The sequence below is a fragment of the Chamaea fasciata genome, unplaced genomic scaffold (genome assembly GCF_029207755.1).
Source record: "Chamaea fasciata isolate MVZ Bird 193981 ecotype frontalis unplaced genomic scaffold, bChaFas1.0.hap1 SCAF_6, whole genome shotgun sequence".
Classification (NCBI taxonomy): Eukaryota; Metazoa; Chordata; class Aves; order Passeriformes; family Sylviidae; genus Chamaea; species Chamaea fasciata.
In genome coordinates, this window is record NW_027094091.1 from 32,879,289 (window position 1) to 32,902,519 (window position 23,231).

The 23,231-nt window shown below is 37.0% G+C and overlaps 1 protein-coding gene across 1 annotated transcript in view; it reads right to left on the minus strand.

The window, feature by feature from the left end:
- TENM3 (teneurin transmembrane protein 3) overlaps positions 1 to 23,231 on the minus strand; it is a 379,052-nt gene that overhangs the window by 299,208 nt on the left and 56,613 nt on the right. The window contains exons 3-4 of the mRNA XM_066185929.1: positions 19,044 to 19,346; positions 4,189 to 4,467 (exon numbers count right to left, since the gene is read on the minus strand). Of these exons, the coding sequence (XP_066042026.1) occupies positions 4,189 to 4,467; positions 19,044 to 19,275 (511 nt within the window). The 5' untranslated portion in view covers positions 19,276 to 19,346. The remainder of the gene's footprint in view (positions 1 to 4,188; positions 4,468 to 19,043; positions 19,347 to 23,231) is intronic.

Consider the following 23,231-nt stretch of genomic DNA (forward strand, 5'->3'; position numbering starts at 1 on the left):
AATTCAGAACGACTGCCTGAGGCCATGAACTTGACTCTCTCTCTCCCTTTATTCTTTTTGTTTTGCTACATCCTCATCTCTTCTGGTTTTCTAACAAACACCAATCGGTGCAAAACTTTCACTAAACAAAAAAATAAATCCCCACATTCTAGTGCCATCAGAACTATTTTCTGTGTGCCCAGGTAGCTTTTGTGGCAGTCAGCTATGTGGCATGCACGTATCTGGATTGCCCCACCCTTTTTCAGAAGCACCATCACTACTGCTTCCAAAGGAGTAAAAGGCGACATGGACTTGACCAAAGACTTAGGTCTTATATGAGTGACTTTCCAGTCAGAATCATTGTCACAGCCTGACTTTCAGGCCAGCACACAGAAAGCACAAACAAAACCAGTTGTATAATTTTACAGGGAGAAATAAATAAATAAGTTATAAGGTGCTGCACTTCTGGAATAACTTGCTCAATTAACTCTCACTTTTTGCTTATTAACCTTCTGATGTCTCATTAAGTCAGGGATTGGAGTTTAATGGGTTTAAAAAATAATTTAAATATAGAAGTGGATCCTAAGATACCTTAAAAATATATTGACCCTTTAAGCAAATGGGCCATTTGAAGCCTAACTACGACTCCTAGCTCATACGCTCCTGGAATATTTATCCAGTTTAAAAGACAAGCTTTAGTAATCTTAGAACAGCTTAACAACATAAAGTTACTGGCAAGTGTGTAAGAGACAGCTGGCTTGTATTTCAAAGCAACAGCTCCTAGAACAATTACCAACGTAAATTTCTTGATGCAGCATTTATGAAATGACTTGCAATGAGAATGGAGAAGAAAGCCTGAAAAAGCATGTGCATGCTCAGTGTGCTCCAGCTGATACATCACACTGTACGTGACACTGGTTGGTTGCCCAGATTAACAGATGCAGGCCCTCCTTCAGGGAGGCTGACGTGACAAATCTCTCAGAATATGATGCCAAGAGTCATACATGGAACCTGAATGAAGTCAAAGAAAAATATTTCTTTTCAGAATTATCTACTGAGCAATATCCTAAAACAACCTTTGATGTGAGAATACATCTATTAACTATGTTTGATACACGTTGTGTTGTTTAAAAAAAATATCTGCTGGCAGTCACAGTATTTTCTTAGTATATTAAAAATTTTGCAACTTGATCATGTGCAATGTTATTTGTTTAAAGAAACTTTTGAACCAAGATTATTTAAAAATTTAAGTCACTTTTTTAGGATTTCAGAAACACACTATTAAGACAAAAAAAAAGGTTAGTATTTTCATCAAACTACTTCTTCTTGCTCATTGCAATTATGCAGCAGAGTTGCAAATTTTGCCTTCCTGAGGGACATGCAATCCACAACTACTTCAGAAGAGCCAATACATAACACTTAAAAGGAAGGAAAGGAAATGCTATTTTGAAGCTGAGATTCTCTTCCTGTCTCATTGGCATGAAAGAAAACCCCAAGTACATCCAGCAAATTGTTAATCCTGAGATCATAAACCCATAGGATATGTCAAAGTTCTCATCATCTTGAAAAGTCCAATTAACTTCAATAAGGCCAGATTATGGCAACGGACTGTTTAAACAGCGAGTAGTTCTACTGGGTGAACAGTGGGATGGCTGAAACACTGAGACCTTTAGGTGACTATGATCTAGTGATGTTGTGTTTTGCTCATCATCAGCAGTTCCCCTTTTTTACCTTACAGGTAAACATGCTGCAAAGAAATGCATTTACCTCTAGAGCAATTCCATCAAAATTCGGTCAGGAATCTTTCCCACACAGCAGAGGGGGATGCAGTACAGAGGACTTGTTGTAACTTCTCTTTGTAACTTTGGTTTCAAAGCGTTATCAGATTTGTCAGATTTTAACAGTATACTGGCACAGCTGTTAACTTTAGGCCATAAATTAACAAAACTTGCACCTGCAGTTTAGTCCTTTGATTACAGCACCTGCGCCTGCCAGGGCAATACCATTTCCCTGGCTTTAAATTATATTTTCTATTCTACTGTGAGCATTAAATGTACTGAGTTCCAACAACGTGTAGAAAGTAATTACTCAGCCAAGTCTTCTATGTTCAGTGGGAACAAAAATTCAGAGAAAAAATACCAAAGAAGATTAAGCTTTTCACCATTTTAACATCTCCACTGAAATGGTGACCCATGACATGGTCCAAGTTATAGATGTTTCGTAACCCTAGGGAACTCTCAAGCCATCAAAATTTCATTAGCTTCACAGCAGTCCCAGTACTTTCTTAAGTTGGACTGCTGGCCTCCCTATTAATAAATAAATCAACTGTAATCCTTTTTAGTAGCTAAACTCTTCGTTGAAGTTGTATCAAACATCAGACAGTCCTTGCATAATTTTAACCACTGCAGAATAATGTATTTTTTAACATATTCAAAAAACAAAACACTCTAACTTTCAGCTGATGGAGGATGTTTTCGCACATTGTAATCAGACAATTTCCTTTCTAAAAAATTGTAAATATAAAATTTATTGAAAAGTATACCAAACCTATGGTACCTCTGAAGCAGTCAGCTCTTTGGAAACATAAAGATACAACTTCCTATGGAAATAGCATGTGCATACATGTATACATAAAAATGTATTTCCAGGATCACTACCCAAGGTTTTTACAAAGGGGTCAAGAAAATTTGTTTCACCACATACCTTTCAAAATCACAGGACTGCTCAACAACTATTCTAGATTGCTCTGCAGCTGAAATACCAATACAAATCATCACACAGAAACTCCACTGCCAAAAGGAGGCAGGCAAGTACTTCTGTCTTCCTCTTTCAGAATTTGCCTCTGACTCAAAACAAATTTTCCAAGCATGATACAAGGTACCTGTGAACACTGAGAGCCGTCTGCTCAGGTACCATGTAGCATTAGGTCCAATACAAAAGGAGGGTCCCATTTGAGACAGTGGTTTTGTACAGGCATCTTCATGTAGAAACAGCCACCAGCAAAAAAATAAGTATGAATAACTTATTAATATGTATTAAGTACGGATAACTTATTATTATTATAACTTATAAGCAAATTATAGCTTTGGTTTTGCTTTCTCAAACTGAAGTTAAAATAATAAACAGGAAGGACTAAACATTGTTGATCGTAGTTTAAAATAAAAGTGCATTAATTTTTTAATGATTTCCATACATACATACCTACATAGGTGTTTCCCACCATGTGTTACAGACATTTCCAGAGGACAGCAGTAAAACTGCTCTAATTTTTGTGCAGCTGGGCAGACAAGTTTAATAATGCAATAAAATGACATGTAGACATGCATGCAATAACCATCACTAATTTTCATTGTTACTTATTTTTCTTTATTCCTCTTTTGAATTTTTCACATAGAGAGTCATGAAGTTAATAGAAAAATTGTTTTAATTCTAGAAAAGCTGAAAATCTTCTGCAAATAAAAAGTTAAGACTGGTACAGTTAGCATTTACCACCACATTAGATTCTGTTCATAATCTCAAGAGGAACTAAAAAAACTTGGAAAAGCTTTAAAAATGAATCAGTCAATTGTATTAACCTATTTTCATTTAAACTCTAAGACTTAATATACAATGGTCATACCCCACATCCTACAAAGCTGCTAAGATTTTTGTTGCAGATTTTAATTGCACAGTAATCCAGTCCCCCAGGAACATCAAAGGCCACATGTCCCTCTTCACCACAATTCCAATTGCTCTCATCAGCTAAGAAGTTTAAAGCACAATCAAATTTCTTTTTCAATCACATGAGCCCTGTTAATAAGCTATTCTTTAAGTTCACTCATCCATTCTAAGATTCTGCAAGTTCTCCAAGATGTCTTGAAGAACAGTTTACAATGAAACTTTTGAACGCAAGCTAGCCTGGGGAACAACTTTATCACCACTTAGCTGTTCCCCAGAGGGTAACAGGTGACATGGCCTGAGATAATACAGAACTAATCTTTTTTTGTGATTAAACTCTTTCAAAATCACAGCTAAAACATCACACCCAAAGGTTGCATTAGTTAGGACTGATACTGAATATTGACTTCTATGGGAACAGGAGAGGAAAAAAAAAAAAAAAGGTAAATAATTCAAGGCCATTCCTTTAATGATTTAAAATTACTGAGTGTCAGTAATTTTAAACAGCAAATAAACATTAATTTATATATGGGCATATGGATAAGAACTTACCATTTTCACTGTCGGACTTGTTTTCATGTTCGGTATCAGTCAGAGTGAGGGCTGAGTTGGAACGGCTCGACAGACAGGAACTGCGCCCTGATTTGACCCCCCTGCCCCAAAGTCTCATGGCATGCTCTGGAGACATCACTCCTTCATTTTCAGTATCAGCATCTGACCCTGCACTGATAGAGTAACCTCTGTGGGGGAGCCCCATTTCCGCACAAAATGCCAGTCCTCGACGAGCTGCTGGTTCACAAACTCCTAACTGCCTTAGGGTAAAATTCTGTCCTGATTAGGGGAAAAAAAGATAACAAAAGATGAGAAATTTTTAATTATTTTATTTAAAGAATTTAAAGATAAAAACTCTTCATGTGTATAATTGTCTCAGATATCACATAAGGTGTTTTGTCAAAACTCCACCTGCATTACAATCAAGTGGATTCTTTTGTCTCCAGCTCTCCTCAGCAGTATTTTGTCAACTGCTTTAAAGCATCGAAAGTGATCCTCAGTAGCAAATAAACAAAACAGAACCTCCTAACCAAGAAAAGCCAATTCAATATATGAAAGGATTAAAAAAACTATAAACTTTTCCTTTTTTCAAAGAAAAATCATTTTTTAAGCATAAAAGCACTTAACACGGTATTTGTCAGCATTTTTACTTGGTTGGTTTTGGGAAGGGTTTTTTGTTTGTCCCTGTTCGAGGCCAAAGCAAGTGGTTATTTTCCCCACACAAATGTTACCTAATGTGGCAATGGAAAAGCTAAACAGGAACAAAAATCACCTGGTTTTTATTTGATTTCTCTGCCCTACTTTTATACACAAATACAAATAAACAGAAACATGGCCACCTGTTAGCTGCAAGTACACCAGTAAAATTGTTATTTTTCATGTCACTGTATTTTGGGAAGGATATTACACTTTTACTGCTGAAGCAGAGCCTGCGTATTTTAACAGACTTTTAGCCTGTTTTGGGGCAGAGCAGGAGACATAAGTGAATCCCAATGATTGTATTAATAAATTAGGTGCAATAAACTTGTGACACTTCAATAACTTAGAGTGTCTAAATTATGTGACACTCAAAAATGACTGCCTTTTTAATGGCTGTGTCTTCATCCTACTTTTATGCCTGTAGATTTAAGACATTTTATGATATATAGACACTTGGCAAGCTCCTTTGCATACCTATATCTATAATACTTTACCACCCTAGCCCACAATTATTTCAGAGCTCTGAGAACAAATTAGGACACACATTCAATTTTTGAATCTGACAGGCATCCTAATTTCTCCATAATTAGTCATTCAACATAAAAACATACTAGCAAGATAATTAAAGCTTATAATACGTCAAAACCAGAATTCTACACATGAGAAATAAATAGAATTGCAAAAGTATGAATACAGAAGTGCAAATAATTACTGAAATATTAAGAGTTAATGCACTGGTCATTGACTTTTTTAAGTGATCTGGTTAATTATTTTATTCCTGCAGTCACCTGAAGCTGTTGCTACAAGTTTCTTCGCAGTCAGAACCATAAATGAATTCTGACAATGACTTTCATAAATAATGAAAATCAATTACTACAATTAGGTACAAATCAAACTACTTATTATGCAGCTGTGAATAGACATTTGAATGAAAATATAGCTGGGGAGGTAAATATAAAGGAGTAAGCATATCTATGACTGTGTCTGAACAGTGTCAAGGGTATAAGAAAGGGGATTATCGTGCACACTGATAGTGTCTTGTAATTTTTTAAAGCTGTCATGCCATGTGACAAAATTCCCAGGTTTTATGAGAGCTGAAACTAAACAGCGAAGGAAACAGGCCAAACAAACCGCCCAGTGGTAATAGGGTCAGAGCTGAAAGTAGTAAAGTGTCTAAAATGCTTATTATTTTGCATTTTGGTAGATAGATGCTACGGGTGACAGTTTAGGACACTGGTTTATGCATTTGGTACATTAGTACGTGAACCTACGTTTTCAAGCAGTTGCCTAAAATCAGATACAAATACGGAAGAAGCCTCTGTGCACATGTGTATGTATACAGGTGTCTCTACACACATATGGAGTAGATAAGGTGTAAACACAGTTGCACATGCAGCATCTTATTTATTCTAAAAAGAGCCTTTTGAGAAGTGAAATGGAAAGGGAAGAGTAATTTTAACCAAAGACAAGGCTCCTTGAGTCAGTAACAAAACCGTTGTTGACTTCAATGCGACAAGGTGGTCTGGCTATGGTCCCCACAGCTCCATGGTGGAGATGAAGGCAAGGAAGGATGCAGATAGAACAGCCACTGTCCCTGAGCCACAATCAGAGCAGCCTCAGCAGTGGGAGAGCATCACACCCTGAAGCTCCCCCAGCAGCCTGCTCCACACAGCCCCTGCTCCCCCACTGCAGAAACGCCCTTTGCACTTGGGCACAGCCGTGAGGGCACAGCAATTTGAAGACTACTGCACACACACTTCTTTTTTCATCATAAGCACTTAAGAGAAACTACCTCAGGCATTCCAGAACATCTTCAGGAGCTTCGTAGGAGACTTGGTCTCAGGCATAACATACCACCTACCATCTAGACACAGATTTTTAACTTCAAGTTTACAACATCCTATCTCCACGTAAAATATCTTCTTTTTCCCTCTCTTGTGAATGGTAAAAAACCTCACAAAATGGCATTGCACAGTCAAAACAGAAAAGGGGGGCAGGTTTGAATACTGCCCTCTCATCCCATTCAATATATTAGAGCTTTTCACTACACTCAGAAGTTTTACAACATAGCCCAGAAATGTTGTAACAGCTTTAGAATCATCAGGCTACATAATCTTCTGACCTAAAGCCCTCCTAAGAGCTTCACTAAGAGGATTGTAACCAATGTAAGTTGCCTACACAAATGAAAAAACAAAACAAAACAGACCCCAAACAACCCACAAAATCCAAACTGAGAAGTTGACACGGAAAAATAAAATGTTTATTTGTGTAGAAATTCAAAAATTCAAATCCCAAAGGAAATCATACATATGTGATAGAAAAATTTTATATCGTCTCTAGGGTTTCTGAACAATGAAAACAGGAAATCTTCCAGGATCCAGGGGAAGCTGAATACAGCTGGGATACAGACCTAGTGGGTTGCAGACTAGTTGGGAGCTTTAACCTGATAATGAACAGCACTATAAATCAAATTAAAGGCTGAAAAAGAGGTTGTATGAGCTCAGTGAGAAAAAAAAAGCATGAAGTGAGGATATTCTTCTGGTGTTCATAAAGTTTCTAATTAATCTTTCCAGAATGATTTCCGTGTGAGGGATTTACTCAACGGTTTCTTTAACGTTCACGATTTCTCCCACTGGCAGTAAATGCTTCAAGAGTCCATGAAGACTTAAAAACAGTTTGGCCACTGCAGTGAACCAATTCCTGAGGAAAAAAATGGAGGTACAGAACAAACAGGTACCGTAATGCTTTGTGGGTTGTTTTTTTTTTCCCTTTCCTTTAAAAAATGTATGAAGTGAAAACTAGAAACAAAATTAGACACATTTCAATGAGACTTGTTCTAGAGACACCTTTGAGGGCTTTGGACTATTTGGGATGATATGCCATGAAGTTCAATTTTAAAAACTGACAATAATGCTGTTTACTACCACTCAGCTATTAGATGCTGCATTTCTCCTGGCTAGAAATATCGATTTATGGGTATCGTAAGGATTGCTGACATCCTCCATTTGTGCAGACAAGAGCAAAACTAATAAATTAATATTTCTAAAATAAATTCCTAAAGCTTGTGCAGCAATCACTGTTAAAAGCATAGGATTTGCCAACAGTGACCATACAGGCCTACCTGTTATGCTGCAACTTTTTGTGTAAGCAGTGATCCGTGTGGGATTGGTGCGCCTCCTTAACTACATCAGTTACACAAAATAGGATACCAACACACTTTGAATACATATATGTCTACATATAGAATTATTATTCTTAAAAGATAATGTGCATATATATATATTTCTCTGCCAGAATCACACAGGTTACATCATGGTCTAGAAATGTGCTTTTTTTTTTTTCTTTTTTAATCAAATACTGCTACAAGAAATTTTCACATATGCAGAAATGGCGTAGTTCTTTATAAAGCTGTAAAAGCTGGAATTAAATGGAAACTCGCTGCACTTGTGCTACATTTGTTTCCCAAGCCTCTTTTGGGGAAGTCCTTCAAAGACCTCCATAATAACTTAAGCTTCAAGTTGGAAATGTTATCTGTGGAAATAGATTTTTGAAGAGGAATACTAAACAAAAGAAAAGGTTCTTCAGTTGTCAGTGTCTGTTTTAAGTTGGATCTATACTAAATATAAACACAGAGATATTATCTTAAAAACCATGAAAAGGTGAAAGAAGCAAACAGAAGGAATGAACAAAAGTTGCCAAAAGAAAATTTGTCAGCATCTCCAGCCATCAGCACTGTCCTTACTAATTCATTAACCACTGATAAATTGACAAGTCAGGTTTTAGCAACAATAGACTATAGAAAAAAAATCTGTAAAGCCTCCAAAGCACCTGCCTAGTTAGCATAAAAATACACCCAACTCCCCTAGCTTTTAAACAGAGGAATTACAGTGTGAGTGTCTTTGCTGACTTTGGTTTTGCCCTAAGAGGACGGACACAGTACAAAAAGGCAGAGGTCCCAAACACATCCAAGTTCATACTTTAAATTCTGTTCAGTTTGGCTCCTGATAACGTTTCACGCCATGGCTGCCTCTCTGCATCACTATTACTTGTCAGTTCCCTTTCTAATCTATTCTTCCTTTGTATTTTACCTTCTTCTACCTGCCTAGAACACATTTGAGGCATTCAAAAATCAAGCAGGTCTTCCCTATAATCAGTACGTGATAATGCATGACAAAAATACTTATACCAAACTTGGTAAAACTATGAAACATCTAAAGCTGTACAGATGCAAAACAATGATCATGGTCTTTAGGAGAACCAAACTTCTCCCTTACATTTCCTTGACTTGCTACTTAATCCTATTTTTTTTAATTAAAAGTAGTTTCATTGCTTTAGAAAGCAAATGAGGAAAAATATCTTTTTCTAGTTTTTATTTTCTGTCTGCAAATTACTGCATACAAATACATCCTCAATAATAGAACATTTATTACATAAACTTATTGTGCAAGCAGCACTGGTATCAGTGTTCCTCCAAGGACCACACTTTTGTCTGCTACTCTGATGTGGGAAAAGTACTTGACTTTTTATTTCATATTTACACACTATATAGGGATACATTTCTCCTATTGAAGCTCTTTATGCAGAGCTCACACTTACAATGAGGTCACTTGTAAGGAAATGTTGAGAGGAAGAATGTGGAAATGAATGTACAGTAGGTTAACAATTGCTGAAAATGAAAGGATAAAGACTTTTTTAAAAATAGCAAAACAGATACCTTAGATGCTTTAGAAAACTCTGACAAGGGGTGTACAAACACTGTCTCCAGAAGTCAGAATGTTAGTTGAGTAGAATGCAATTGCACAAAAGAGAGAATGACTAACAGATGTGATACATCCATTCTGTCATACTTCACAACACGTTTAGTAAAAGGGAGTTTTCAAAGCTGTATGTGCAGAATTGGACTCGCCAGGATGTGAGAAACTGCAGTGAAGATTGACAAGTAATGAGCTTTGACTATGTTTACATTTTTTCTCATTTGGTGTAGTATTTTCTTATTACTTCAGCCTGATTTTTGCTTTTGTGAAAATTATCTGTGAAATTTAAACCATCCTAATCCACTGTATCACATTTTCCTCCTGTTCTTAATTCCCGCGTTTTTTTCACTCATCACAACCATCTTCCTTGTCACCTTTTAATCTCTTTTTCTTGACCTTTCTGCTCCATTCACTTTTCCATCTTAACCTTCTTTTCTTGTCATTATCTGATTTAGAGTGAAGCTGTAATTCATATGAAAGACAGCTGCTTCTCTAATATATCCAGTAAACTACATAACAACAAAGAGCATTGAAATATATTAAATCTCACCAAGTGTGCACATAATTTTTAAATTCTTGTAATTCTCAACAAACATCAATCAAAATTATCAAACTCCTTATGGACTTTGAAAAGCATTTGGGGACATAAGTCATGGTCTTGGTGACTTTTGAAAAGGTTAGTACAAGATACTGTGAATTCTCTAAGCTCTGCTTACTGTGCTACTCTTGATAGAAGAGCTTTATGCAAGACTCAAACCCCAAGTCAATTATTGGGAAAAAAAGTAAAAATTCACACATAATATATTTGCATATTTGTGGGAAATAAAGTATTTCAAACTTGATATGTGTTTTTATTACCACAGAATCACAAGGAAACATTAATTGAAAAGATAGCTTGGGAAAGTTTTTATTTTCAGATGTAGGGAAGAATTTATGTGCATGAAACACAGCCATCTTCCTGTCACTGGTCTACCAAATTATGGTTCGAACATGCAGACTCTCCTATGCTGTATGGGAAACTCATCATTTTATTCCCTGTCAGGCTTGAGGTGGCGGGGGATCTACAGTCCTAATCCTCAGACTAGAATATAAGAAGCACTTCTTAAACCAGTATAAGGATAAAGGGCTGTTCATCAAGCCCATCTGAAGTTACCACAGAGTAAGATTAAAGCCAGATGAAGATAATTTCACAACTGCACAATTCAAAGCTGTGAAGCAAACATGTTCCACCAAATAAATTAATAATTTAAACATTATGGTTCCAAATTTGGGGATTTTATATTAAAATCTGATTTTATTACTATGATTATACAATATACAAACGAAATTAAGAGAACGCAGCACAGCTGCCCCAATCATGGGCTGCAAGAGGGGGAAAGAAAGGATTTGTGGATTTAGAAAAGAAATACAACTCCACGAGTAGTAAAGAACACAAGGTCTTGATCACAAGCAGAATGACAGTATAGGCATTTTAGGCCTCTGTCTTAATCTTTGGATCCTGGGACCAAAACATAAACATTCAAGCATCCATTTATTACAAAATAAAAATTACAAAAAGCCTAAATTTGATAGATGTGAAAAAAATATGACCCGAGGGTAAGCAATGTAGAGATGATGGATATCCAGTCTGCAAGGAGCCTACTAAGATCTGACAGGTATGAACTGCCACATTAAGGCCAGTACGGTGCTAATGACATGACATACAGCTTGAAACGGGAAAGGAAGGCGGCAGCAGGAAGACATGCAGGCAAACTGGAGCTCAGGTTTACTGCTATTCCTCCACACAGGCAGGTGAGAAAACTCTACTATTATTTTTGCCTTTCCACGAGGGAAAAGCATATCTGCCACAAGTGACCAGATGGACTAGACTCAGAGGGATGTGTCTCTCACTCAATTAGTTCTGTAGGCTATGAACTGGAACAAAGTAAAAAAAATCCAATGTGCCTATTTGAAGTTGCCCATACATTTCAGTTTGTGGAATTTCATACAGAAATTTCACATGTATGGGAATTGACTCTTCAATGCATGGACGGAATGAAGTGCTCAGACCATCACTGTAGCTAAATGGAAGCAACAACACAAAATACCGACCCAAAAATTTCTGCAGAAATGAAAACCTCTTATTCCCTTTATCACTCACACTTCCTGTCACAATTCCCCAACTCTGTAAACCCCCATAATAAATGTAGTGTAGCAATTTTTTAATTTAGATGTTCTAGTAAAATGTCCATTATGCTGAAGACATGAAAAGATTTACCACTCAAAAATATTAATGGCACTACCAAAAACAAGAAAAAAAGAAAAAAGCAGAAAAACAAAGCTTGAAGCAAATGTGTTCCCTTGGCTCTGCCATTTCCTCTTTTGGCTTTAATAAGCTCAGTAACACCAAGCACTGGTTCTCAAGCCCGAAAATTGACTCTTTACAAACTAATTTCAGAAAGCATCAAGGATCTTTCTGAGAAATTACCCCCATTTTACATCTCTGCTTCACTTTATGCATTTATTTGCCAGTGATGGAATAAGCAATCACTCACAGCTTGGCCTCCAGCCCTGCCTCTCAGCCCTAAGCACTAAATCAACAGACAGGAGAGACAGGACCCTTCAGCCTCTTTCATTCCTTCCCTCATCCCATCTCTACCTGCACACTTTTGTAGCTTTATCCTCTCTGTAGATACATACTGAAGTATCTTTCATAGCCATGCATGGGATCCATTCATCTCCCCAGTCCACTGTTTAGTCTTTATTACGAACAGAAGCAACACATACATCTCAGTATATGAGCTATGGAAAGATAGAAGAGCAGTTACAGACCCTCTACAGTATCTTCCCTTGCATGAGGCTGAAAATCCTTGTGAAGGCCTCTTGCTCACCTTACAAATCTTTAATCATTATGATCAAGAACTTAATTCTCCTATTCTGCAACTGGACTAGTTGAAGACAAGATTTCTACTCTATAGACTTGTAGTGGCTGTGTAGAACTGCCTGAACAAGCAGTCTGCTGCCAATAACCAAGGCTGATTTCTCCCTGGAGAATCGCAATTACCCTTTGTCTCTAGATCTGTAGCTCATCTACAGGCCATGACCCACAAGGGGCCAATTTCACCTAGATGAATACCTTAGAGCATGTGTGCATATCACTGAGCGTGAACTAAATATACTCCTAATCAAATAAAAGTGAAATGTTTTTCTTCGTACCACTTTGCAGCTAATAGAATAACTTTAAAAGTCAACAGATCCTTATCACCTGGAACCCAAAAACCAATTAACTTCTTATTGTTGCTTTAAGAAGCTACTAGTATAGCTATGAGAGATTATAATACGACTTAGCACTTACAGTGCTTTTCATCTTCAAAGCATTTCACAAACACAAACTAATTAATCTTCCCAAAATGCCTGTGAGGTAGGTAGGTGTTAATATTCCTGTATCACACAAGGTAAAAAGAGAAAAAACACCTGTGGCAGAAGGTTATGTGCTTAGCTCAAGGCCACAAAATTATCCACAACATACTGTCACCGTATGCTGCTTACAGAAGTTACCCACTGAAATCAGGCAGACACTGCAGGTGGCCATGTTTTAGCATAACAAAAAGGGATTTGTCATGATGACAATCAGGACACATCTTGCACTGCAGCCAGGAAACATAAAACACATATTCTAATAATATCTGCCTTAGATTTTGATAGACAGCGCTTGCCATGTCACTGAATGGTAATTAATTTGCTCATTGGGAGATCACAAAGTCACTAATATATTATTTCATACCTTCATTTAAATATTTTTCAAAGCAAGCTGATTCAGTTCTGTTGAGAAGCACTTGCCTACTCAATAGGGAAAATCAGCTCATCAATAAAGCCCAGGTAGAGGAAATTCAAAACATTCCCAGGTATCTATCCTTCCACTGCTTTGGACAGGTAAAAGTACTCAAGCTTTAGGTTTAAAAACATGACCATTTAAATCCTTTCATCCTACAGTTGACATTTATGGTGACTAAAAAGATTAAACCTTTTGCTATCCAAATAATTCATTTTGGGAAGCTAGTATTTAAAGCAATAGACTTTGGAGTCATATTACACAAGGATAGTAGTTGCAATTAAGGTACTGGTATCTAAGGTCTTAAAAATGTATCCTTGACGGTATTTAATATCTTATGTAATAAAATAAAATTGTCAAAGCACATAAATCACTGCTTCAGGTCCCTCTTTCACTGAATGGTGATATTTTTCAAGCACCTAAATCTAATTTTCATGGGAATAGCAGTTGAACAATAGCTGCAATACATCCACACACTGTAACATACTGCATGTGGCGTTACTTTCTAGCACACAGGTATGAGCTAACCAGCATCCTGTGAAGGAAAGGAATTCTTTTTCTTTACTTATTTGGTACATTCACCCTCTCTTCTAGCAGCTTCAAGGAGGTATTAGGGCATTTAATCTAATTTAGGCACTTAAGTATTCCAGAAGAGTCAAGGTACAAAACTGCGCATAGGAATCGTTTGTCCTGCAAAACTGAAAGGGATAGAATGAAATTAAATTGATCTTGAGACTTGGCTGACAGTGAAATGTTCTCATTGATAAACACAATGAAATCTATCTCACAACCTTCTAAGAAGACCAAATAACTTTACCTGCAGTCTAAATCGTATTTGACTCAAACTTCCAAAAAGGAAAAAATTTAACAAAACCTGCCCTACCTCCTCAGGTCTTCTAATAGAAAAAGGTGTCCTACAACTCAGTTTTCCAATTTACAGTTTGCAAACAGTGCTGTGATGATTTTTTAAGAAAAGATGAACGTGCACAAACCTGCACTGAATTCAGCCACCTGTGTTGTGGGTCAGCTTCTGTTCCTGTGCAAAATCTCTCTGACATGACACATGGATCTCTCTGTAGGACCACTATACTTCTGCAATTACAAGTCTTTGAAATGGAACAATGACTACTTGAGTGGTATTTAATAGTCCCCTCTCCCCTTTAACATGTATCCGATGGTAAATAAAACAGTTTTTGCGCGACTGCATTTTTCTTACTAAATTAATAAAAAAGTTTTTCAGTTATTGTGAGTTCAGGTTTGATTCATATCTCTTTTCAATTATAGTAAGATGGTTAAAATATTACTTCAATTTTTTTTCCAAATGCAATTTTAAAAATATTGCTTACGTTCTCTGTTTCTACCGTCCTCCCCACCCACACTGTAGTCATGCCACACTTTCAGATATTTTGCACAGCAGTCTCCTTTGTACTTAATATCACTTCACACAGGAAGTGATATAAAATTTCTAAACACAGGAACTTTTCTCCGTGAAACAGAAATTCAACTTCTGTCAGCTTCAATCTTGAATGGAGCAAGAGACTTGGGCATAGTGCAATACACAATCAAAAAACCAGTCACAGAGCCATTTGGCTTGGAAGGGACCTTCAACCCCTCACCACGGCCCCTGTCTAACTACAAGCATTTAGGATGCTGAATTCAATTAGAGAAGTACAGTTAAATCAAGCAGAGAAGCACATTTAAATCAGGTTGCTCTATATAGCTGGATACTTCAAAGTATATGAAAACAGGTGTCATCTTCTTCCCTAACACATTAACAGGAGACTATCATATCATCACACCTTTAAAGTAAATAGTCTTTTATGGAGCTTCAGCCATTGTCAACCATGAGATTATCTTCTCAAAGATTAATACAAAACTGAGCGTCTTTCTTGAAACTACTTTTAACAAAAAAAAGGCTCATGGCTTTCACTTACATGGCTCTCCTGTGAGGTTTATAAACAAAGGGAAAATTAATAACTAATTTAAAAGTTCTAAAAATAGTAGGCTGAATAATACTCATCTAAAATTTTTAAAACAAAACCAGTTTTGCATCAGGTGAAGGGGCTTGAGAAAAAGAGGTGACTGAACTAGGTCTTATCTCTCGTGGAGGTTAAGTGAAAGCATGTTGCCTAGATGTAGTTCCAATTTCCTAAAACTGCTTACTTGCACTTCTAGTCTTGTCAGTTGGGCTTCAAAAGTAAAAAGATGGTCCCCAGCTATATAATAATTTAATGTTAAAATTTTACAATTTAACTTTACAATATGTTTTAAATGTTGTTTTGAGAACTATAATGACAAAGATCCATATTTTTCAGCTCATATTTCTATTTTTGTAATTAATCTAAAGCAACAGAAATTCAACTCATGAAGAAAAATATCACTAGGCTGGAATAGACAATTTGAGAATCTCCTCTCCACAAGAAAAGACCTCATGGAATAAAGCTACAACTTAACAAAGCACACCTATCTCCAACAGCAGTATCCCTTTCTGAATTCCTGCAACTGGATTTTGGGAAAGAGGAAGCACAAAAACGTGTACTGAAACAACTCAGGAAGAAGAGACAGGAAAGTTCTGATTCACTAGCAAAAAGCCAGGGACTTTACCCTGAAATATCAGGCATAAAAAACATACTGACATTTTAAATGTGAGTCAGCAGTGCCCTGGCAGCTAGGAGAGCCAACCATGTCCTTCATCAGGCCCAGCATCACCAGCGGGGCATGGGAAGGGATTGTCCCGCTCTGCTCTGCACTGGGGCAGCCTCCCCTCCAGTGCTGGGGGCAGTTTTGGGTGCCACAGTGTAAGAAAGATGTTAAACTGTTGGGAGAGTGTCCAAAGGAGGGCAGCGAGGATGTTGGAGGGCCTTGAGGGGAAGCTGTATGAAGAGTGGCTGAGGTCACTTGGTCTGTTCAGCCTGGAGGAGACTGAGGGGAGACCTCAGAGCACTCTGCAGTCTCCTTGTGAGGGGATGAGGAGGGGCAGGCACTGATCTCTCTTCTGCGGTGACCAGCGACAGGACATGAGGGAATGGCCTGAAGCTGTGTCAGGAGTGGTTTAAGCTGGGGATTAGGAAATGGCTCTTCGCCCAGAGGGTGGTTGGGCACTGGAACAGGCTCCCCAGGAAAGCGGTCACAGCGCCAAGCCTGACAGAGCTCAAGAAGCATTTGGAAAAGCCTCTCAAGCACACAGTACGACTCTTGGGGTCTCCTCCACAAGGCCAGGAGTTGAACTCAGTGACCCTGATGGGTCTCTTCCAACTCAGAAGAGTCTATGATTTTATGATTTTAATTCCTCCACATCTGAGAGACTTGAGAATCGTGCATAACTGCTCCAGTAACTTTCCAGCTGACACTGGAAATTTCATATTGTTGTTTTACACAGGGCAGAAATTGAAACACTGGTCATGATTAATTTTTTTAATTCATTCCCAATTAAAGGTATTTATTAAAGGTATTTATTAAAGGTTGCCTTTTTATTTACAGAATAATTTCTTGTTGAATTAGGAGGCTGTCAATTACACTGTCAACACAGCCACATATCTCATATTATTTCTAGGCAGAGGGGAAATAATAACCCACAGGGAAGCATCTTTTATATATTATTTAAAAACCACTGAAATGACCTTGAGGACCTTTTCCACAAAATAGTTCCAATGCCAGAAGCTGTAAATTCTCAAAGATGAATCAAAGGAATACACTGCCTAAAACAAGCCCTTTATTACCTGACCCTACCAAACCTGCAGGTAGTCCCCAGAGGGGCCAAAGCAGTCCGCAGCACACAAGCCAATAAGCCACACAAAAAGAATTGAAAGGATAATGAGGGAAATTAAATGGGCACAGAAGACAGTGCTGAGACCCCTGAAAGGTGAAGAGGGTATTATCCATCCCAGACTGCCATTTTAGGCCTGTAGTCATGCAATTCGCTGCATATTGGGCAATATGCATTAGCTAAATACTGTGTGCTATTCTGAAGAAAGTGAAAAGGAATAAAAATTAAGCCCCAGTACACCATCATATGAGACATGCCAGACCACATAATTTCTTCCAGTTCGTTATTGCTATTCAAAAAGGAAAAATATTCTAGTGGGGCAATAGTTTATGAGTTCATTAAATAAACGATGCCTGTTCTGACAGAATTTTACTGTAGTACCTACAGTGCCTACAGCACAGGTCTTAGAAAACTTCCTCTTGTTTTTATCTCATTAAAGTAATGATGCCAAGGTGACTACTGACTTAAAAACTAGAAAACAGTGATAACCTGAAGTTTCAACACATCACAGAAACCAAAAATAAACAGCACAAAGTAGAGTAGAATCGCAGCAAGCCTCAGTTACATGTGCATAAGAGAAATATTTTTATTTCCCTTGCAAACATTAGTAGGCAAAGAAGTCAACACCATCTGCCCAGCTCTAATTTTAATGTAAAGTTATTCTAAATAGAACAGAGAAAAAAACATCAATGGAGGAAATGATTTAGATTTCTAAAATTAAACTAAGTACTGTCTCACCACGAGTAAGATTTCTAAATCTACTTTTGTTTCCGCATAAAATAGGAGATGGCTTTAAACAGAAAACTGAGTCATAGGTTCACACAGCTCCTGGCCTAGCTTTATCCTTTTAGACATCTGGGCTGCAGTACTCATTGCAGACATTTCATGATGAGTTTTTTTTTTCTCTTTACATTAAGTAGCTCAGTTGTGGATATGTAGAAGTATCATTTCCAGACACTACAGTTTTGAACCCAAAAGTGATGCATAAGTGCTGAACCCTAACTCGAGCAAAGTTCAATCACCCCTGAGATCTAAAGGGATGTCTTGATATCATCCATTCCAAACCCTGTGCTCAAGCACAGTCAACTACAGTAAGGTGCAAGAGAACCACATTCAGTCAAGTTTGAGCATCTTGATGGATATTTAGATTTCTCCTGTCACTCCAGTCTTGAGCTCAAAAACTCAACAGTGAGTTTCATGAACCTATTATCATCTGGTTATATATCAGATAACCACTAAAAAAAATCATCCAACACACCCAAATGCACACATTGTGAACGAATCTACCCTACTCACCGAACAGTGCTCTGTTACTGCCCTTTGTAAGCTAAAATACAAAAACACTAAGCTAATGAATTATTTGTATGCTCATCCATACATACTATGTTCCCACAAACCTATTTGTAGGGCTTGGCCTTCTTGGGACACTTGTATTTATCTATTTTTTATTAATTTTTAAACTATCTACATTTTTAGATATACTGGAATGGCAAATTTTGGACAACCTATTAATAAGCCAAATAACTGGGGGTCTGTTTTTAAACTGTAAGGCCTGAATGCTTCACACTTGGCTCTGCAATATTGCCACTGACCCACTGCCCAACACAGGCCATTTACTTCCTGTGCATCATACGTTATTTATTCCAAAGATGGTACCAATGTTTCCCCACCTTTGTAAAACATTTACGGAGATACAAGGGAAGTGTACTATGTGTGTAGAGTATTACCAAAACTGATGAAACTGGCAAAACAACATACTCTTCCTGCAGCATGAATGCCTTGGGACTAATGAATTGTACAGTCTGAATTCAAACATCTTGCCTACCTTGTCTGGAATACTCATCTGCTTCTCTGTGGACCAAATCTTTTACCCGGTTTCCATACAGCAACCTAGAGGAATCATGATCAAAAGCTTTCAAGGTTTCACTGGAGCTGTAAGACTTCTGAGTAGGCACTCTGCACTCCTCATTTTCTGCAGAAGAATTTGTATAGCGACGTTCCTTGTCCCGTCTGCTCTTTGTCAGGGAGCAATAAGGCCTACGTTCCTTCACATCCATACTTCATTCCTTCTCTGCGCACATCAGTCCAGCTTATTTGGAAGTCTTCTCTACATTCAGCTTACATTCACCTATAATAAAATTAGAAAGACAACCACTGATGTGTTACAATGATCTCTAAATTGCTGTAATTGATCCCTAACTGTCTGGAACAGAAAGAAAGAAAAGAAGATCTGCTCAGCAATGGGTGAGAAGCACTTCCGTAAGACCTGCCAGAGCTCCATGCATGAGCTACCTTGATCTAAAACATTAGCAAAGAAATTCTTGTGAAAAATATCAACAAAATACTACTCATTTTCATACAACAGATTAAAAGGTCAAAAGCAGAGAGTGGCTGGAGCATAGAATGAGTTTGAAAAATAGTACTTTTTCAGCTTCAGGAATATGTTAGTTGTCTAAGGTCTATCTGTCGGTAAGCTGTTTTTTTCTTTTTCTGAGAAGCCTGCATACTTTCATGGCAAATCTGGCTTTCTTCTGTTTATTGGAAACTTGTGGTTTTAATGTTCGGGGTTTTATACATTTTTGTACACTTTCAGACTTCTATATTTTTTTTTGTAATTTCTATTCTAAGAAAATTATTCTCATCAGAGAGCATGATGTGCAGGAAGGTTTATCCAAGCCAGTATAGTCTATGTAAGCTGTGCTAGAAGGCAAGAAAATATTTGATTTGTAAATGACAGTTGGAAATAGATTTTCTTCCCCTCAAGTTTCTAAGGAATATTACAGTAAGAATCATATTTCTATTACTGTTTATTTTGCTTTAATATTTCATTCATGTATTTTCAAAACAACACTTCTCAGTTTTCAAAACAAAACATCTCAGTTTCATTTCTTGGGTCCTGCACCCTCAACCAAAATATCTACATTTCTGACAGAAAGAAAGCCTGGAAATGTTGCTTTTGTTTTTTAAAGCGAAGTGCTAAAATAAAGTTAAGAACGATTTTTATCTTTAAACTGCTGAGAAAGCATACACGTATCACACAGCAACACATGTCACAAAGCAACAGCAAACTCCATTTGCACTCTTTCCAGCAAAAATAAGGTTACTTTATAACTCTTCACTTACTTAAACACTTAATATCAAACTAACTAGTTGTCACCCCTTAAAATATTTTTAGAGGGTATTTAATTTACTACAGAGCCATAATTCAAGTTTGTGAACTAGAGTCAGTCCTTTATCATTTTGTTTTGCAATTTTCCAAAAAGGTTTTTGCATTTCTTGGCCTATGCGAAGCTCAGTTTAGACTTGAAGATAAAGCTCCAAAGCCTTCTTCATTTAAGGAAACAATCTTCTAGTTTCATACTTTCAAATTTTAAGTGGTTAACTGAGATTTTTTACAAGATCAAAAAAAAAAAAATTATAACACAACAATTTATTAAATTTATGACTGTTTAGATGTCTGCATGCCCAGGTAGCACATCTTTCCAGCTGATATGAAACACTCAGATTTTAAAACAATTAATTTACTAATAAATGCAAGTACTTTCCAGGAAGACATATTATACTCTGTGTTTTATTAATACTGAACTAAATCGTGATTTTTAAAAATGATTATTAACAAATACACATGGGAATTTCTTTGCAGTGTAAAGCCTATCTCCCCTTTCATCTATGCACGTCAAGACTTTAAAGGGCCACTAATTCCTAGTATCTCTACACTGCACCATGGGAAAACTCACACACACTATTCACCATCATGACTATTCACCATGAGAGAAGAATCATTTTTATCTTTATCCAAGTTTCTAAAATCCTTTATAATATTAAAAAACAACAACAACAACAACAACAAAAAAAAAACAAAAAAACAAAAAAAAACCCAAAAAACAAAACAAAAAAAAACCCCACAAAAAAGCCCCAAAACTCACAAAACCCAAAAGCACAACAAAAGCCAAACCAACAACCCAAACTCTTATTTGCACAATACATTGTTACTATACCAAGCTAAAATTTTCCAAGATTTAATCTACGCTGTAGCATGAAGAAGTACTGATCTGCTTCCCACGGAAGTCAATGAATTCAATAAAATGTCAAAAAGCATTTCTCTGGGTTATCTATTGCCTCTCCAGGCAAAGAATGAAAAGGTTAAACAAAAGACAAGCTGTTTAACAGCACCGCTTTATGGAGACACTTCAGCAGTGATTATCCTGCCAGAATAATGAGGACTACTGGATTATTTGTGGGTATTTTTGAAAAAAACAAAACAAACACAAAATAAACCTTTTAGGTTTTAAGAACACAATCTCTCTGAATCTGGCATTATACAAAACACCGGTTTATTTTCAGTAGCCTTTAACTTTAAAAGTTAATAGTATCTCTCAGCAAGTCTTAGGAAACACTTAACATCCTCAGGCTTGTGTCTTTGAATTTATTTCATCAGTGAATTAATACACATCGCAAAAGAAGACAGAATAAAAGCTATCTTAAACCAAAGAGAGTTAAATTTATTTTGTGATGTATTATAAAACACTTGCCTTCATCCGCAAGGAATTTTTGCCCATATATCAATATTTATGGTCTATCAGGTTGCTTCACCCCAACTAACTAAAGTAATTTTCATAGAGCAATATTTACAAAGCTATTGAACTGCTAACACGGGCACAAAAGGATGTCAGCTCAGCGACGCTACAGACTGCTGCATGTGTTACATTGCAATGCTAACGTAAAACAGCCTGCGTGGACTGCGGAAAATAAAAAAAAGATATTTCACTTGTGCGTGCCACTATGTCAAGTTTCTGTGTAATACTTTTGAAAGTATAAAAACTGAGGATGCTCATCTGTGTCACTGAGCATTGGGATCTCCCATGACCCCTTCAGTGATCTCTCCAGTGTTAGGGGCTCCTGGCTGAATTACACAGGAGGGTGTTCACTGATCACCAGGCTGACATGTCAGCTCGCATACAGTCATGCTCAGCCCATTTCTCTACACAGCTTAGCTGGCTGCAGACTCAGAATCTACTTTCCCAGTCTCACTCCAAATTGTAAAAACAGCTTGAAACCATAAAGAGGAGATGCCCATTTTAAAATTAAAACTTAAAGATTTCTTTCAACTTAATTTAGAAGGAAAGAAGGAGAAGCAATTCTTGTTGTGATCAGGTCATTGGGATCAAAGAGCTCATTCCCTTATGTGTCTGGCTACATTGCAGACCTCTGCCAACATTAGTACCTTTAGCACAATATTTAATTACCAAGTATGATAAGTTATGTGAAATTAATAATTAAAACAAATAAACAAAATTCCTTCTTTTACTTTATGTGTCGTAGAGACACCGAGTGTAAACATTAAAACTGAGCACAAGGCATATTCACACATGAGAGTCAAAGCTACCACAGGAGTTTCAATGGCTGATGTCTCAGACACAGACAAAGCTGACTGATGTCTGTTAGAAGTTTTACACTGCATTTAAAATTCACCAGGACAGTCTTTCATCAGTTTCTCTTAGTTATCTATTGCAACATGAAATAAAGTCAATGTAGTGAAAAAGAAAAAAAAAAACACAAACCACCGTTACTTAACTTTTTTCAGTAAAAAACTCTTGATACTTAGGATCTTCACTGCAACACAGAAAAGTACTACAGACATATTTTAGTTGGTAAGATATAAAAAAGGCATTTAGGTCATGATAGAGTATGATCCAAAACACCCAGGTACAACTTCAGTATGCCTGCAAGGCATTTAAAATGTTATGGAAAATTATTGCATTTCATTCTACACCTTGAACTCTGAGTTCCTCCAAGGGCTGTTGCAGTTTGGCAGCAGGATGGCAATCATGCCTAAGGTACACAGTGCTCCCTCCCCATCTCTCACTTGGAGAAACTTCTCCCAGCATTAAACATGATTCAATGAACATCAATGTACCTGACTAACAAATATAAAGATCCCTCAGTATTTTACGTCCTTTGATATTTAAAAATCTACAGATACATGATATAGCAAACAGGTAAGAAATAAAAT